The 16,351-nt window shown below is 61.8% G+C and overlaps 9 protein-coding genes across 9 annotated transcripts; 4 read left to right on the top strand and 5 right to left on the bottom strand.

Moving 5' to 3' along the window:
• Positions 1-30: 30 nt before the first annotated feature.
• On the top strand, positions 31-1,438 carry F751_0692 (Serine-pyruvate aminotransferase, mitochondrial; the record flags this gene model as incomplete). Its single annotated transcript, XM_011402711.1, has 2 exons — positions 31-209; positions 409-1,438. The coding sequence occupies 2 exons, from the start codon at positions 31-33 to the stop codon at positions 1,436-1,438; spliced, it is 1,209 nt and encodes a 402-aa protein (XP_011401013.1).
• Positions 1,439-1,800: 362 nt separating this feature from the next.
• F751_0691 (Mitochondrial substrate carrier family protein G) lies at positions 1,801-3,335 on the bottom strand (the record flags this gene model as incomplete). The annotated part of the gene is made up of 5 exons (XM_011402710.1): positions 1,801-2,098; positions 2,284-2,561; positions 2,729-2,976; positions 3,120-3,155; positions 3,263-3,335. The coding sequence occupies 5 exons, from the start codon at positions 3,333-3,335 to the stop codon at positions 1,801-1,803; spliced, it is 933 nt and encodes a 310-aa protein (XP_011401012.1).
• Positions 3,336-3,446: 111 nt separating this feature from the next.
• Positions 3,447-4,365, top strand: F751_0690 (Putative regulator of ribonuclease activity; the record flags this gene model as incomplete). The annotated part of the gene is made up of 3 exons (XM_011402709.1): positions 3,447-3,507; positions 3,713-3,812; positions 3,942-4,365. The coding sequence occupies 3 exons, from the start codon at positions 3,447-3,449 to the stop codon at positions 4,363-4,365; spliced, it is 585 nt and encodes a 194-aa protein (XP_011401011.1).
• A 337-nt stretch (positions 4,366-4,702) lies between these two features.
• On the bottom strand, positions 4,703-6,069 carry F751_0689 (Electron transfer flavoprotein subunit beta, mitochondrial; the record flags this gene model as incomplete). Its single annotated transcript, XM_011402708.1, has 5 exons — positions 4,703-4,837; positions 5,014-5,154; positions 5,272-5,651; positions 5,828-5,858; positions 6,001-6,069. 5 exons carry the CDS (start codon positions 6,067-6,069, stop codon positions 4,703-4,705), a joined length of 756 nt encoding a protein of 251 aa, XP_011401010.1.
• A 500-nt stretch (positions 6,070-6,569) lies between these two features.
• F751_0688 (putative pre-mRNA-splicing factor ATP-dependent RNA helicase) lies at positions 6,570-10,342 on the top strand (the record flags this gene model as incomplete). The annotated part of the gene is made up of 8 exons (XM_011402707.1): positions 6,570-6,714; positions 6,915-7,477; positions 7,642-7,872; positions 8,193-8,552; positions 9,080-9,307; positions 9,422-9,505; positions 9,717-9,922; positions 10,153-10,342. 8 exons carry the CDS (start codon positions 6,570-6,572, stop codon positions 10,340-10,342), a joined length of 2,007 nt encoding a protein of 668 aa, XP_011401009.1.
• Positions 10,343-11,244: 902 nt separating this feature from the next.
• F751_0686 (Malate dehydrogenase [NADP], chloroplastic) lies at positions 11,245-13,308 on the top strand (the record flags this gene model as incomplete). Its single annotated transcript, XM_011402705.1, has 8 exons — positions 11,245-11,271; positions 11,399-11,530; positions 11,702-11,992; positions 12,182-12,293; positions 12,431-12,492; positions 12,658-12,823; positions 12,951-13,051; positions 13,195-13,308. The coding sequence occupies 8 exons, from the start codon at positions 11,245-11,247 to the stop codon at positions 13,306-13,308; spliced, it is 1,005 nt and encodes a 334-aa protein (XP_011401007.1).
• Positions 12,857-13,162, bottom strand: F751_0687 (hypothetical protein; the record flags this gene model as incomplete). Its single annotated transcript, XM_011402706.1, has 1 exon — positions 12,857-13,162. The coding sequence occupies one exon, from the start codon at positions 13,160-13,162 to the stop codon at positions 12,857-12,859; it is 306 nt and encodes a 101-aa protein (XP_011401008.1).
• A 253-nt stretch (positions 13,309-13,561) lies between the features above and the next one.
• On the bottom strand, positions 13,562-14,834 carry F751_0685 (hypothetical protein; the record flags this gene model as incomplete). Its single annotated transcript, XM_011402704.1, has 3 exons — positions 13,562-13,816; positions 14,054-14,188; positions 14,415-14,834. The coding sequence occupies 3 exons, from the start codon at positions 14,832-14,834 to the stop codon at positions 13,562-13,564; spliced, it is 810 nt and encodes a 269-aa protein (XP_011401006.1).
• An 819-nt stretch (positions 14,835-15,653) lies between these two features.
• On the bottom strand, positions 15,654-16,310 carry F751_0684 (hypothetical protein; the record flags this gene model as incomplete). The annotated part of the gene is made up of 1 exon (XM_011402703.1): positions 15,654-16,310. A coding segment is annotated over one exon (657 nt), but the record flags the coding sequence as incomplete, so codon positions are not given.
• Between the last annotated feature and the right edge of the window lie 41 nt (positions 16,311-16,351).

Genomic DNA, 16,351 nt, shown 5'->3' with positions numbered 1-16,351 from the left:
CCTGTGGGGTCGCCCGTCTCATGACCCGATATGGCATTCCGAGGGGTGTGGGGCCTCGGCCGTGCGTCGCCGGGCCCGAGGGTTTGGCCGCCCACTCCCGACCCTAACCCTGCCCTGCAGATCCCCCAGCGCTTCCTCATGGGTCCCGGGCCCGGCAACTCCGACCCCAGGGTCCTGGCCACTCAGAGCCTGCCCCTGCTGGGCCACATGTGAGCCGGGAGGAAGGGGGGTCCAAGGGTGTCACAGCACGCCCTACGGTAGAGTCTGCCCAACCCCAGGGCCGCATGCTCCTTGGATCATCACCCCGATCGGTTTGCCCTCTCGACCATTGTCCCCCCCGTTTGCACAACCTTGACCCGTCCTGCCCCTTCACCCACCCACCCCACCCCCTCAAACATCCCCCCCCAGGCACCCGCCCTTCTTGAAGATCATGGATGAGGTGCGGCAGGGGCTGAAGTATGTGTTCCAGACCGAGAGCAACTACACGCTCTGCGTGTCTGGCACGGGCCACGCGGGCATGGAGTCGACGCTGGTAAACCTGCTGGAGCCGGGCGAGACGCTGCTGGTGGGGAACAAGGGCATCTGGGGCGCGCGCGTGGTGGACATGGCGCGGCGCATGGGCGTGAACGTGGTGGACCTGAAGAAGGAGGCGGGGCGCACCTTCTCCCTGGAGGAGCTGACGGCGGCGGTGAAGGAGCACCGCCCTGCTGTGGTGTTCCTGGTTCAGGGCGACTCCTCCACCGGCGTGCACCAGAGCCTGGCGGGCGTGGGCCCGATGTGCGCGGAGCACGGCGCGCTGCTCCTGGTGGACACGGTCTGCTCGCTGGGCGGTGTGCCTATGTTTGCCGACGCCTGGGGCGTGGACGCCATCTACTCCGGCTCCCAGAAGTGCCTGTCCGCACCCCCGGGCGCGGCGCCCCTCTTCCTCTCCGAGCGCGCGCTGGCCAAGGTGCGCGGGCGCAAGACCCCCGTCGCCTCCTACTACTTCGATCTCAACCTGGTGGGTGACTACTGGGGCTGGTACGGCTCCCGCTCCTACCACCACACCGGCATGGTCAGCATGTGGTACGCCATGCGGGAGGCGCTGGCCATCGTGGCTGAGGAGGGGCTGGAGGCGGGGTGGGCGCGGCACGCCGCCGCGCATGACCAGCTCTGGGCGGGCCTGACCGAGCTGGGGCTGGAGCACTTTGTGCCGGCGCCTGAGGACCGCCTGGTCACCGTGAACACCATCAAGGTGCCGGAGGGCGTGGACTGGGCCGCGCTGTGCAAGTTTGCCATGGAGCGCTACGCGGTGGAGATCGCGGGCGGGCTGGGGCCCACCGCCGGCAAGATCTGGCGCGTCGGCATCATGGGCTACAACGCCAAGCCCGCCAACATTGAGCTGGTGCTGGCCGCCTTCAGGGACGGCTTGGCCGCCCAGGGCTGGGCCAAGAAGTGAGGGGGGGGCAGACGAGCCCCGCCCCCGGGCCCTGGCCCGCCTACAATCCCCCTTCCCTCCCCCCCCGTCCTGATATTCTTTTGTGGCAGTGCATGTGGACTGATATCAATGGCGCCGCCGGAGCGATCGACCCCGGGTGTGAATCGGTGCCAGAAAATTTCAGAGACTGGGAGGGGAGGCAGACAGGCAGGGCTCGCCTCCTTATGCAGGGCAGCAGGGACATAAAAATTTGATATAAATGGCCAGTTATCCGGCCTGGCTGGGCTATTCAAGTGGGGTCGGAGGGCGCAACTGCCCTCGAGATGCGGCGCAGGCTTCAGGAAGCCGATCGTGCAGGTCGGGGCTCCAGCGGCCGTCAAAATTCACGCCCCCAGCATGACCTGCACCCTGCTGACAGTGCCCAGCATGACCGCGTTTGCGGGCACGGCGCGCATGAGGCACGGCGACAGGCCTCGCAGGAAGCGGCCCGCCCCGCCCTCGGCCCAGAGCGCGCGGGCGGTGGCGGCCATGGTGGGGTACCGCCGCTCGCCCTTCACCATGGAGTCGGTCATCATGGCGCTCTTGATCACGTCCAGTGGGTAGATGGCCAGCCAGTAGAGCGTGCCGGCCACACCCCCCGCCGCCATGGTGTGCGGCATGCTCAGGTCCCGCACCTCGATCCTGAGCAGCAAGGGAGGCGGGGAGGGGAGGGTGGGAGGATCGACAGAGGCGCGAGGGAGGTGGCAACGGGTTGGGACGAGGCCGCCTGAGGCGCAGCATGCCTGGCCTGCACGGAAACCAGATCCCTCGTTCGATCACGCAGACAGCCCGAGAGCGCTGTCGGGCAGCCGCCCTCTGCGCCTCACCCCTGGCGCTCGGCAAACTTGCGCTTGAGCGCGTCGAAGGAGCCCAGGTAGACGGCGTTGGCGGGGACATTCCGCAGCACGGTGATGCCCAAGCCCTGGAAGGGGCCCTTGACCCCGTTGTGGGCCAGGGAGGCGCGCACGCATTGCAGCAGGTTGGTGAAGGGGGGCTTGTAGTTGGGGTCGGACCTCATCCGGATGGTCTGCACCTGGAGCTGCGATTTGTAAAAGTCGATGGGCGCCTCGGTTAGGGAGGCCACCAGCCCCGTCAGGGCCCCTGCCTGCGGCCGTGGATGGGATCGAGGTGGGGTCAAGGCTTGGCATAGACCACGCATGCACCAGGGCACAGGCGTGCGCGCCTCGCCAAACCTTATGCATGATACCCTTCCCTGTCCAAAAAGTACGCAGAAGTGACAATCCCACCCTGCCCCGTTCAGACCCCAATCACCTTGAACAGGTCCATGTCTGTCAGGACCTTCATGCTGCCATCGGGCTGCCTGGAGAGTAATGCCTTGGACTCGGCAAAGGCGGCGAAGAAGGTGGCGCGGAAGAACATCTGGCCCGCCATCGGGGATGACATGCCCTTGTACAGGCCCTTGACGCCCTCCCACTGCAGAGTCTTCTTGAAGCAGTCCAGGGCGCCGCTGTAAATGGGCTTGGTGTTGGACTGGGTCTGCAGCCGGACCTTGACGGTGTCTGCAGGCAGGGGTGGGAGAGGGGTCTGCTTGAGGCATAGCACGTCAGGCTCAGGGCTCATGGTTGTGGTGCTGAGACACGCTTCAGCTGATGACAATTGGACATGGTTGAGTGCTAATCAAGATCCAGGTCTGAACGATTACCAAAGGGGTGGCCGACCAAGACCACATTGAAGCCGGCTGCAGGGGGTGGTGGGAGGGTGTGGGCAGTCAATTACGGAGGTCACCAAGTTCATCGCAAGACTGTGTTCACAGCTGTGGCCACGTACCGCATGTCCCGGCGATACTGTTTTTGAAGAAGCTCAGTTTCTTTGGGGGCGCTGAGCTTGCCTCCTTTCCCTCTGGCTTCAGCGTCGACATTGCTGCCACCTAAGCCCCACACTGATGTTCCTGCACGGCTGCCTTTGAGCCTTCGAGTCTTCGTATCAGATACTCAATGAGACATAGGATGTCATGGCGTGCCGTACTCCCATGGGCTTGCTGACTGGCGTGATCCCTGGGTTCGTCCCGATCAGCCGGATTGGAATAGGAGGTGCGCGGTGGGTTCCCGACGCGCCCGGTGGCCTCGTCAGCCCCGGCCCTTCATCAGATGACGCCAGCGGGAGCAGGGGCGATGCCTGTCGAAAGTGCCTGCACCGCTTACCTCGGCAATATGCTGCGCGTTGTCAGGCTTCGTTGCCCTGCCGTCAGGGGTGTTCGTGCCATGGCCACCAACCCTTACCCACCTCCCCCGCCAGGGAGGGGGGCGACCGCCGATCTCTGTGACATTCACATCAAGGAACCGGTGGACACCATCGTAGAGGGCAGTGGCGTCCAAATAATGCAATCGATCTTCAGGTGCCCGGTTGAGGGAGGTCTGTGCCCGGGGCATGTGAAACATAGCCCTTCCCTGCAGCCTGCACCGCTCCCACTCTCTTGTGCCAACTGTCGACACACTCCCACATTAAACTCCGCCCTCCCTTGCAGGGACTATGGGAAGCGCACCCGCTTCAGCGGCCAGGTATCGACAGTGAAGTGCCACGAGAGCAACCCCCGCGTGCGCGCCGCGCTGGAGGAGGAGGGGCAGGGCCGCGTGCTGGTGGTGGACGCCGGCGGGTCCCAGCGCTGCGCCGTGCTGGGCGACAACCTGGCCGCCATGGGCGCGCGCAATGGCTGGGCGGGCGTGGTGGTCAACGGCTGCATTCGCGACAGCGAGGACATCGCCGGCATGGAGATCGGCGTCAAGGCCCTGAACACCCACCCGCTGAAGAGCTCCAAGCGCGACCCTGGCCTGCGGGACGTACCCGTGGTCGTGGCGGGAACCCTGGTCACGCCGGGGGACTGGCTGTACGCCGACCGGGACGGCATCCTGGTGGCGCCCTACGAGCTCTCCATGGATGGGGACAAGTGAGCGCCGATGTGCTCTTCCTGAGGCCATGGTGCCATGCTAGATACTCGCATGGTACACTTCCTTCCTGTCTGCCTTGGCCCCAGAGCAGCTTCAGCAGGCCCTTCTGTTTGTATCCTGGTTCTTGTGTACAGTGCGTACATGAACCCCTCCAGGTTCAGGCAGGTCACTCTCTCAGGCTGGGGCTTGTCAGATGCATTCGGGGGTCGATGGCAGTCAGCAAAGCCAGCAGACCTGCTTTGTGAGAAGGGTGGTGACAACTGCAGGGCACAGACCGGGTCAGGGTGCCACTGGGCACTGGCACGATGACCAGCCGGAAAACAACCGAGCGAGGCTCTGCTCAGATGACCTTGGCCTCGTTCCTGAGCCGGTCCACCAGCTCCTTGACGGAGGACAGCATGACGCCTGCCTGGCGCTTGGCAGGCTCCTCCACCTTCACCAGCTTCAGCCGCGGTGTGATGTCTACTCCCAGCTCCTGAGACAGAGGGTTGCGTGCCGTGAGGGTGGGCGGCATGATCAGCGCAGAGATTGAGCACAACAGTGGGCAGTTCCTGTTGCCACTCCCTGGTTCATAGATTTACGCGACCAAGGTGGAGGTCCCCCCCCACACACCAAAAAGCACACCCGGTGAACGTCTGCCGCCCGCGCTACCTGTGCAGTCACCGTGTCGACCTTTTTCTTCTTGGCCTTCATTATGTTTGGCAGCGTGGCGTACCGAGGCTCGTTCAAGCGCAGGTCGGCCGTGATCACGGCTGGCAGCTTGAGCGATAGCGTCTCCAGGCCGCCGTCCACCTGTATCAGCACTTGACGGATGGGAGTGTGGCCGAGGGGGCGGTATACCTTGGGATGCAGGCAGGCGGGATCCATACTCTGTGCCCTTTCCACTCCCAACTGCTTCCCAGGCCTCACCTCCCGCGTGACGCTGGCCCTGCCTGCCTCCCTGTCCACAACCACCTTGGAGGCAAAGGTCGCCTGCGGCCAGCCGAGCAGCCCCGCCAGGCCCTGGCCGGTCTGGTTGGAGTCGTCGTCAATGGCCTGCTTGCCCAGCATGCACAGCGTGGCCTCCTCACGCCTCGTCAGCGCCGCCAGCAGCTTGGCAACGGCCAGGGGCTGCACCTCGCCGTCCTCCAGCACGTGCACGCCGCGGTCAGCGCCCATGGCCAGCGCGGTACGGAGCGTGTCCCCCGCCGCCTTGGGCCCGATGGTCACCGCCACGACCTCGCTGGCGGAGCCGCCCTCCTTCAGCTTCACCGCCTCTTCCACCGCAATCTCGCAGAAGGGGTTCATGCCTGCAAAGGGTGGGGATGGAAGGGTGCGGAGGCGGAGGAAGGCACTGATGAGTAGGCTGTATCCTGGCATACATCCCTCCTAGCTAGCTGACAGCCAACTGGAAATGTACACTCAAAGCAGCAGTCACAGTCTTGCACCTCCAGATTCCCATTGGACATCCAGCACCCAGCCTTACCCATCTTTACATTCTTGAGATCCACGCCAGACTGCTCGGACGCAGAATGGGGGAGCATGACTCGACAAATCACACCAGTAAGAAGCACAGCATGGCGACATCCGACAGCATGCATCCTGCACCCACGACGTACCGCTCACCCGCATCATAGCTTATTGATCCAACATAATTACCTTGTCTGGTTTTACCCTGACCCGGGCATTGTAATCGATGACTCGCTTCACTGCCACGAGCACGCGCATGGCCCCGCGTCCCCCCAGCTACGCAATGCAAGAAGCTCGAACTGAGTGCAGGAAGGGTCGATGTTGACGCCTGGTAGTTTCAGATGTAAGACTGGATTACTATTTATCAGCAGTCCTCGATTGGAGACGAGTTGGGATCCGATCACTTGTTCTCCTTTTGCGGTACTCTCCGACAGGGTCAACCTTTCTTCCAGCGTACGAAGCATCAGACGCAGGAGATGTTTTTTGAGCCCAAGCAAGTAACAGCGTGGTGCAAACATCCAAAAAGCGTGTCCTGACCCTTGATTGAGAAACCCGTGCTGGGAACCAGTCCTGTTTGGCCTGGTGCTTGCTGCGATTCGCCATCACACCGAGGCGGTGGCATACTCTAGGGAGCCCATAGGACCTCACACCGGCTTGCCGTTGTGCAGAGCATTTCAGGGGACGCGTCTGGTGGCCCCCTACTGCTCGCCCTGCCTGTTGCTCCCCCAGTGGCCGCACAGCCGGAGTGTGGGCTAGGCATGGCAGAACGAAAACGCAAGCTCGAGCTGTATGACACACCCGCGGCGCCCAACGGCACGCCCGCGGTGCAGTCCGGTGGTGTGAACCCCTTTACCGGGCGCCCCTACTCCCAGCGATACCATGAGATCCTAGCCGGCCGTCAGGGTGGGTGGTATGGAGGGTGCATGCATCCATCCCTCTTGGTGCTGGGAGATCTTTTGGTGGGTACAAGGTCTTGCAGCAGGAGTGCGCCATGACCTTCTCGCATCCCTCCACCTCGCTCAGCGCTTGCTTTTGCCTCTCCCTCCCTGCCCTCTCTCCCCTGCCTGACTGCCACCCTTCCTTCCCACCACCTCCCATTGCAGGCCTGCCGGTGTGGCAGGCCCGGAAGGACTTTGTGGACATGCTGGGCTCCCACCAGACCATCATCCTCGTGGGCGAGACCGGGTCCGGCAAGACCACCCAGATCGCGCAGTTCATCGCGGAGGCGGGGTACTGCACCGCTGGCCTCAAGGTGGCCTGCACCCAGCCGCGGCGCGTGGCCGCCATGTCGGTCGCGCGCCGCGTGGCGGACGAGATGGATGTGACGCTGGGGGAGGAGGTGGGCTACTCCATCCGCTTTGAGGAGTGCACGGGCCCTCGCACTCTGGTCAAGTTTGCCACCGACGGCATGCTACTGCGCGAGGCCATGACTGACCCGCTGCTGGAGAAGTACTCCGTCATCATCCTGGATGAGGCGCATGAGCGCACCCTGGCCACAGACGTCCTCTTTGGCCTGATAAAGGAGGTCCTGGTCAAGCGCACCGACCTGAAGCTGGTGGTCATGAGCGCCACGCTGGAGGCGGAAAAGTTCCAGTCCTACTTCCTGGATGCGCCGCTGATCAAGGTGCCCGGGCGCCTGCACCCGGTGGAGATCTTCTACACCCAGGTGCGCAGAGAGTGTGTGTGTTTTGGGTGGTGGGGGGCTGGTTTGTGTGTGGGGGGGGTGGACGGCAAGAATCTGAAGGAGACTCGCTGCAAGGGACAACTGGTCCTGCCAGTTGTAAAGATGGGGAAACAAATCCCGTTGAACTCCTCCTTGCCCCTGCCCAGGAGCCGGAGCGGGACTATTTGGAGGCCTCCATCCGTACCGTGGTGCAAATACATCAGTACGAGGCCCCGGGCGACGTGCTTGTCTTCCTGACGGGAGAGGAGGAGATCGAGGACGCCTGCCGGAAGATCACCAGCGAGATCGAGCAGCTGGGCTCCAAGGTGGGGCCCATCAAGGTGTACCCCCTGTACTCCACCCTCCCGCCGCAGCAGCAGCAAAAGATCTTCGACCAGGTCAGAGGGGGGTGTGTTGTGATCTGAGTGGGATCCTCCACAGGGGCACTGTTTGGAAGAGCAACGTCACTAAATGAAGATGAAGTGGGCAAGGGAGGCCTGAACTCAGGTCTGTCTGGCAGGCCTGCTGCTCCGTTCCTGCATGCTCATGAGCTTGCAGCGCAGCACGAGCGTGGGCACACGAAGATCCCTTCTCTGTGCAAGTGCCCGCATGCCGGCACCATCACCTCGAGCGTTCAATCCCCCAGCCTCCATTGTCGCCGCGCCCCGCCACCTTCCTCAACCCTGACGCACCCGTCCCTGCCCTGCCCTGTTCCCAGGCGCCGGGCCCGCTGAAGCCGGGCGGCATCCCCGGGCGCAAGATCATCGTCTCCACCAACATCGCCGAGACGTCACTGACCATCGACGGCATCGTGTACGTGATTGACCCGGGCTTCGCCAAGCAAAAGGTGTACAACCCGCGCATCCGTGTCGAGTCCCTGCTGGTCTCGCCCATCAGCCGGGCCTCGGCCCACCAGCGCGCCGGCCGTGCGGGGCGGACCAAGCCCGGCAAGTGCTTCCGGCTGTACACGGAGGCGTCCTTTGGCAAGGACCTGCAGGAGCAGACCTACCCTGAGATCCTGCGCAGCAATCTGGGGTCAGTCGTGCTGCAGCTCAAGAAGCTGGGCATTGATGACCTGGTGAGTGGTGGGCTTGGAGGGCAGGAGGGCTACGATTCAGGAGTTGGAGGATTGGGAGAGCTGGTTGACATCCATCGTTTGGAAGGACTGTCTCAGTGATTGAAAAGGGCCCTCATGCCACACCCCACGACCCTGCCTCGGTGGGCCTTCTTGCGATCCATTCACCGCGACATTGGTATCTTTATCTTGCTGACCTCGATCTCAAATGGTTCCTCCATGGCCGATGATGCTAAATTACAACTATTCCTTATCTACATTATACGAATGTAGCCCCTTCGTGGGCTGCTTGGGTACAACTTTCTTGTTGATGAGGCCAGGAACCTTTTGGATTCTCTTTTGCCATGCGTGCGATCTACTTTCACTTTGACAGGAGCACACTCTGGTCTTTCCACCGCTCAGCAATCTCCCCCTCTGAGGCTCGTCATCTAGCAGCAGCCTGTTTACGGCTACTGGACTCACGCCAACTCTGAAACCGGGGCTCAGCTCCATACCTCCCCACCTCCTCCCCACCCAACCCCCCCTCGCAGGTGCATTTTGACTTCATGGACCCCCCCGCGCCGGAGACGCTCATGCGGGCCCTGGAGCTGCTCAATTACCTGGGCGCGCTGGACGACGACGGCAACCTCACCCCCATCGGCACCATCATGGCCGAGTTCCCCCTGGACCCCCAGCTGTCTAAGATGGTGGTGGCCTCTCCCCGCTTCAACTGCTCCAACGAGATCCTGAGCATCGCCGCCACGCTGAGCGTGCCACAGGTGTTCGTGCGGCCGCGCGAGGCCGCGCGCGCCGCCGATGAGGCCAAGGCCAGGTTTGCGCATGTCGATGGGGACCACCTCACCCTGCTCAACGCCTACCACGCCTACAAGCAGCACAACGGCGACGCCGACTGGTGCTATCAGAACTTCCTCAACGCGCGGGCCCTCAAGTCTGCGGACAATGTCCGGGGGCAGCTGGTGCGATGGCGGACGGGGGGATGGGGCGAGGGGTGTCTATGGTGGGCCTTCAGTAGAAGATGCGGCATGTTTCCGACAGGCCTTGCCAGATGTCCTTGGGGAAATGCATGTGCTGTGGGCTGTGCAAATGGGCAATCCTGGTGCGTGCCTGAAGTCCTAAATCTTGAACCTCACTTGCCCCACCTCCCTCATCACCCCCTCTAACCCACAGCTCCGCATCTGCCAGAGGCTGGGCGTAAACATGGTGTCTACAGACTTTAATTCGCGAGATTACTACACCAACATCCGGAAGGCTATGCTGGCAGGGTACTTCATGCAGGTAGCCCACGTGGAGCGGACAGGGCACTACCTCACGGTCAAGGACAACCAGAACGTGTACCTGCACCCCTCCACCTGCCTCCAAACCAAACCCGAATGGTGCGTGCTTGAGGCTTCACTGGGGTGGGAGGAAGGGGCGGGGAGCGCCCAGGTGTCTTGGAGAATACTGCATGCCGGGATGGTTCCCGCCCATTGGGCATGAGGAATCCTTGCTTGGTCCTGCATGGCGGTGCATCACTCATCTTGCCGTTGCAACGCTGATGTCTGGCAGTGGCGTTGTGATTGTCCAGCATCCAATTGGTGACCGATTTCCCCCCTTTCCCCCGCAGGGTCCTGTACCAAGAGTTTGTGCTCACCACCAAGAACTACATCCGGACAGTCACCGAGATCAAGGGCGAGTGGCTAGTGGACTTAGCGCCGCACTACTACGACCTCTCCAACTTTCCGGCCGGGGAGGCACGCAGGGCGCTGGAGAAACTGTTTGCAAAGCGGGAGAGGGATCGCAGCGGAAAGTTCTGAAGCCCTTGCACTCTGGACCACCTTGACCCTTGCAACGTGGCTATTGCTACCTATCCCAAGTACAGAGAGGATGTCATGTCAAGACGCCCCTTTCATAAAGGGTTGGGTTCTGTGGTTGCGCGACCAACCACTGTGGGCGTCATGTACACGGTTTCAAAGAGGGGTCGATTGGACGCAACCCAACTCATGATCACGCGGGAAAACTCGAGAACTTCCGCATGGAGCGCGGAGCGATCCCTTAAACACGCTCGACGCGCGCAATCACACTGAGAACCGACCTTTCTGTGAGTTGCGTAACCCACCTGGACCTCGAAACTCCTCACCTGTGCTCATCGCATTGTGCGATCATGGAGCTCACGGCCCACCGCCCACCGGCGCTCTCATGCAGACCCGCGAACGGTAGAGAACCGACCCGGGCCCATGCAACCCGCATGGCCAGCTCAGCACACTCGAGGCGGGCCTCTCGCAGTCCTCTGTGCTCTGTCAATGGCTCGGGATGGGCTTTGCGGCACCCTGCACCCAAGGGCACGCTCAGCTCGGGCTCGGCTGGGAGGTACCCTTGCCAGCCACTGCAGGCGATTGCCACCAAGGACCTTCCTCGCACCGACGATGATGGCGCCTATGGCGTGTTCAGGCTGGAGTATGACCTGGATGCGGTGAGGATGAGCTCTGCATGAAATTGAGCTGTGGCTTGCATGGGAAGGAGCTTGCTGCATGCATGATGGGTACACAGGGTTTGATGTCTGGATGATATTCTGGGTGGCCGATTGCAGGTTTGCGAGTATGTCATCACGTTTGTCCCCACCGAAGTGAAGCCGGAGTTTCCCCTATTACAGAGAAACCCTTCTGAGACGAAAACATGGAAGAGGGTCATCAATGTGGCCGTCACTGGTGCCGCAGGCATGATCTCCAACCACCTCGTCTTCATGGTGAGGCTGGGTGCTACGATGACCTGTTCTGATGGAAAGGTCCGAACTTACTCGTCAGGAGGGTTTTGCCTCTCCTCTCGTGCCTGCTTCTGACAACACAATTCTCCCCCCCTGCCATCCACCCCAGATCGCAAGCGGGGATGTTTTTGGGAAAGATCAGCCCGTCTCGCTGAGCCTGCTGGGGTCAGAGCGGTCCCGCACTGCCCTGGAGGGCGTGGCGATGGAGCTGGAAGACTCGCTCTGCCCCCTGCTCCGGGAGGTGGGTATTGGGGGGGTGTCCTGGTGGCGAGCAGACGTATGGTTCCAAATCTTGTCCTTGCCATGCCGTTGGCTGACCAATGACCCCCATTCTCCGGATCCAGACACTGTGAACCAAAATTTTCATCGGCCAGCTCCTCAGACCAATTTTTGAACACGTGTCTCTCCGAAGGTGCGACTGGGCATTGACCCTCGCAAGGTGTTCAGGGACGCTGACTGGGCGCTGCTCATCGGGGCCAAACCCCGAGGCCCTGGCATGGAGCGACGGGACCTGCTCGACCTGAACGGCCAGATCTACAAGGAGCAGGGGCAGGCACTGAACGAGGTGGCCTCCCGGAACTGCAAGATGCTGGTCGTGGGGAACCCCTGCAACACCAACGCCCTGATCGGCCTGGAGAATGCCCCTGACCTGCCGCGCCGCAACTGGCATGCGCTGACCCGCCTGGATGAGAACAGGGCCAAGGTTTGTGCGCGTCATCATCAGTATGGGAGAGTCATTTCATCATCCCACTGTGCAAAGGAGCGGAAAAGCACTTGGCGCCTTCCGGAGCTCTTGAATGGAGTGCTTGAAGTTGGTTACCTGGAGTGCAGTCCGCCTCGTTCCTCTCTTCTGGATCCTAAACGTTCCATCGCCCTCTGCAAAACCCCACAGTGCCAGCTGGCGTTGAAGGCCGGAAAGTTCTACACCTCCGTCACCAACATGTGCATCTGGGGCAACCACTCGACCACACAGGTCCCTGATTTTGTCAACGCCAAGATTGAAGGTGTGGCAAGGATTGAGGTTACAGGGAAGGCTGTTTGTTGAATGTCACTTTGTAGTGCAGCCTGCATTTCTGGCTTCTTGACCGCCCCAGGAGACTGTATTTTCATCATTATGTCAAGCACTGCCGATAATGCGCAGGTGTGCCTGCTCGCGAGTACATTCACGATGACAAATGGCTGAAGGAGGAGTTTACTCCCACGGTGAGGCGGATTGAGAGCGTGGTTGCAGAGCATGTGTGTGGATTGCCTCTCCTCTTGGTTGACCAGAGACAGTAAAAAGTCTCTTGGAGCGGCTTCAGTGGCTCACATCTTCGCAAGGGAGAAGTCGTGAGATGTAGGTTCCTCCCACATTCTCCTCATTGCAAGGTTGCAAACCGCGGAGGAGTCCTGATCAAGAAGTGGGGGAGGTCCTCTGCCGCATCCACTGCAGTCTCCATCGCCGACCACATCCGGTCACTCACCCAGCCCACCAAGGAGGGTGACTGTTTCTCCACCGCCGTGATCACCGATGGCAACCCCTACGGGCTAGCTGGTGCGAGCATATGCTGCCTGAGAAATGGCTCGATCAGGATCTGTTTGTCATGCCTGTCTGCCGCTGCTGGGTGGTGGCCCCCCCAGGGCCGGCATAGCTCAGCTGCCCCGCCCTCGTCTTTTCACAGAGGGGCTGGTGTACTCCATGCCTGCGCGGTCCAAGGGTGATGGTGACTACGAGATCATCCCGGGCTTCCACATGAATGACTGGCTCATCGAAAAGTGCAAGGTGAGAGTGATTGTATGTATATGGGAGGGTAACATGCTGGCCTGCTCCAAGTGTTCCATGCAGCAATGCGCTCCAATTGTGGCAGGAGCATGCAGTGCGCATGCACACCATTCGCCCACCCCGTCCTCTTTCTCGCTCCCCAGGCGAGCGAGGACGAGCTGCTGAAGGAGCGGGACTGCGTGGGGCACCTTCTGCCCAACGCCACCGTGGCGCAGTGCATGATTACGGAGGATACGATGCTGCCTGGAGAGAACTGAGACATGCCGGATACACGCCTTCGCTTGCCTGACACGGCCTGGCACAAGGATGCCACCCTGATATTACCCCACACCCTGGAAAGCCGACACCACCGCATGGGGACCAGGGGCAGGCAGTCACTTTCCGATCATCAGCAAGGCGGGGTGGGCAACAGCTCTACACGCAGTGAGCATGCTCATCGCGAATGCACTGACACCAGGGCTAGAAGCCTGAGTGGGAGGGGTTACGCACTGCACATCCTGACCAAGCCTGTCAGCTCAGGGCCTTCACCAGCCTCTGGGCAAAGGTCAGTTTGGACGCCTGGGGCCAGAACGCGTTCCTCTCCAGCACCCCCAGCTTGTCCTTGATGGCGGCGGCGTGCACATGGTCCTCGGGCACGCTGGCCTGCGCCACGCTTTCCAGGGCCTGGGCCTGGGCCTCGCCGGAATCGCTGCGAGCGTCCAGGAGAGGGCGCACCGTGGCCTCGAAGTCCGCGGCCACATCGGCCTTGATCGACTCGTACTCCTCCTCACTCTATGGGGCAGCACCGGGCATTGGAATTGGGGGCCAGGCTCGAGGCTGGACGAGGGTCAGGGAAAGGTCGGACCTGGGGCCCTGCTGTCACCCCAGGGTTTCCTGCACCCCCCTGACACTGAGCAACCGTCGTCACTGACTGGTTGTCTCAGAGGCTGCTACCCTTGATGCAGCAGTTCCAACACCTGAAGATGCACATACGCAAGTCCAAACACAAACCCCGCCACTCACCACTCCCAGCTCCTGCAGGAAGTAGTCCCGCTGCTCGGTCAGCACATCCAGAGCGCTGGGCGGCGGCTGTGTGGGGTCCGTGCTTGGCATGGTGCCCAGCGACTCCCCGATGCGAAAGTCGGGGTTGGATGTCATCTGCGGGGTTAGGGGCGGGGGTTGCGGAGGTGTCACATAACAAGGCAGGGGCTTTGCTCAGATGGGTCTTGCCCAGGTCCCCGCTAGTTTGCAGCCAGGCTGGCGGTGCCGGGTCCCAAAAACTAGAGCACTGGCAGCAGAGGTTGGGCTGCAACAACACACATCTAAAACCACAAGAGGTGCGATACCCTCAGCTCAGAAGGCCCCGCCCCCCCTCTGAACTCACGTCAGCCCGCCGGCTGAGCTGCCGTGCCTCCCCCTGCGATGAGCGGAAGAGCACGAGGCTGAGGCGGTCGACCAGGTTCTCCTGCTCCTCCGGGGACAGGTCGCCAGACGCAAAGCGGCGCCAGTCCCTTTCGGGCACCAGATGCTTGAGCAAGGGGAGTGCGTCCAGGTTCAGCGCCTGGGTGAAGTGCGAGGGGTCCAGCACACTCAGTGCATCATGCTGCACCGTCTTCTCCGGATTCTCGGGGTCGGGACCGCTGATCACCCAGTTGGCCTTCAGGAGGTCGTCCCGCAGGAGCTGGGAGCCGCCATCCTGTGCGCCGCGGCCGCCAATCCGAGGCCCCCTCTGCTGCTGGTCGCCCTGGCGAGACGGGGGCGCACGCCCCTGCGCTGCTGCCTGGGGGCCCCTGGCCTGGGGCATGGGCCGTGTAGGTCTGCCCTGTGCGACTGCCCGGCTGGGGCCCCCGCTGGGGGCAGCTTGCGGTCGCGAGGGTCCTGGCCGGCCAGCCTCGGCAGCGGCAGGTGTCGAGGACGCAAACCCGCGGCATGCGAACGGTACCTGGGATGGATTGGCATGTTTGACAACCGTTTCGAGCACAATGAAACTCAAGCTCACCGCAGTGGCCAGATCAGGATTCCCAGGCACCTGCGTGCGAGCACTGGTCGACGGCTCTGTACCCAAAAGGGCTGCTGATGGGACAGGGCTATTCGCATTGCGCTCTACAGCAGTCTTTGAGCCCGAGGTGCCGGTAACATGCTCGAAGCCGCTGTTCACCAATCGCCCGAGGCCGAGTCTTCCCCGACACCGAAGAGCCAGTGCCATGCGGGGCCCCCCTGTCCCGGCCCAAACGGCTCGCTGAAAATCGGGTGATCTTTATCAAACTGACCACACTGAGCTAGAAAATCACTGCAAATTGCGCAGAGTGTTTGGGAGCGCCAGGTCGGGCCCTGCAAAAGTTCCGTCTGCCGGGGTCTGAGTGGCGGCCCTTTCTTGCTGGGCATGGACGTTCAACAGTTGCCGTGGTCGTGGAGCAGGGAGCGTGCTGACGGTGCCACTTGAAGATGGGACTCGCCAATAGGTGCATGTATCTGCTCTCTGGACTCTGAAACAGTGGAGCGCTCTGTGGTGAATATGCATCCCTTTCCCACGCTCATGCGCTGGATGGCTGCACATCTGATCCTGGTCAGATCTCCCAGCGAATTTATCTAGAGTAACAGGGAGGTAAGCAAGGAGCACGTTTCAAGACTGGAGCTTGTCCAAGAGCATCTCAATGCGGTGTTTCATGACCGGCTGGCCTCGTCCAGTCCTTTTCATTAATGTCTGATGTTTTGCTGCCCGCCGTTTCTTGTCCTGCGCGAGCTTGCGTTTCCTTTCCACCGCCTCCGCCCTTCTGGTCTCTGCCTCCTGATGAGCAGCCTCCTTCGTGGCACCGACCTTCTCAGCGAGGCGCAGCAGCTGTGAACCATGCGACTTCCGTCCCTCTGCAGGAAATCTGGCGGCACTATTGACATCCTCCCCTTCTTCCTTTCCATCATCCGATACGCGAGGGCGGCCGTGCCCGTGGGAACCAAGGGCATCAGTGGCTGGGGGAAAGAGTGCGCCTGCTGAAGGCGCCCCACTCAGAGTGCCAGCAGAGCCGTCCACGCCCTGTGCATGCCGAATCGGGGACATCAGCTGTACTGGTGTTGAATGATGTTCGCATCTTCCACAGCCACACCAAGCTGTACTCACCTCATGACGGTGCCCTGCCTCGTGCTCCCCGGCCGCTGCCAGGCGCTTCTGGAGCTTGCGATACTTGTTCACGGTCTTGGCGTTCAGCGCACGCTCCTTCTCCCTTCGTGCTACCGGGTCGTAGGTACTCTGCTTCCCTCGAGCGAAACCGTCCAACTTGGACCCCCTGCCACGGCCTCTTCCGCGCGCTGCGTGCACGCCACCTC

Source organism: Auxenochlorella protothecoides, assembly GCF_000733215.1.
Source record: "Auxenochlorella protothecoides strain 0710 unplaced genomic scaffold scaffold110, whole genome shotgun sequence".
Lineage (NCBI taxonomy): Eukaryota > Viridiplantae > Chlorophyta > Trebouxiophyceae > Chlorellales > Chlorellaceae > Auxenochlorella > Auxenochlorella protothecoides.
Note: the sequence above shows the minus strand (reverse complement) of the source record. Positions and strands in the feature narration are given on the sequence as shown.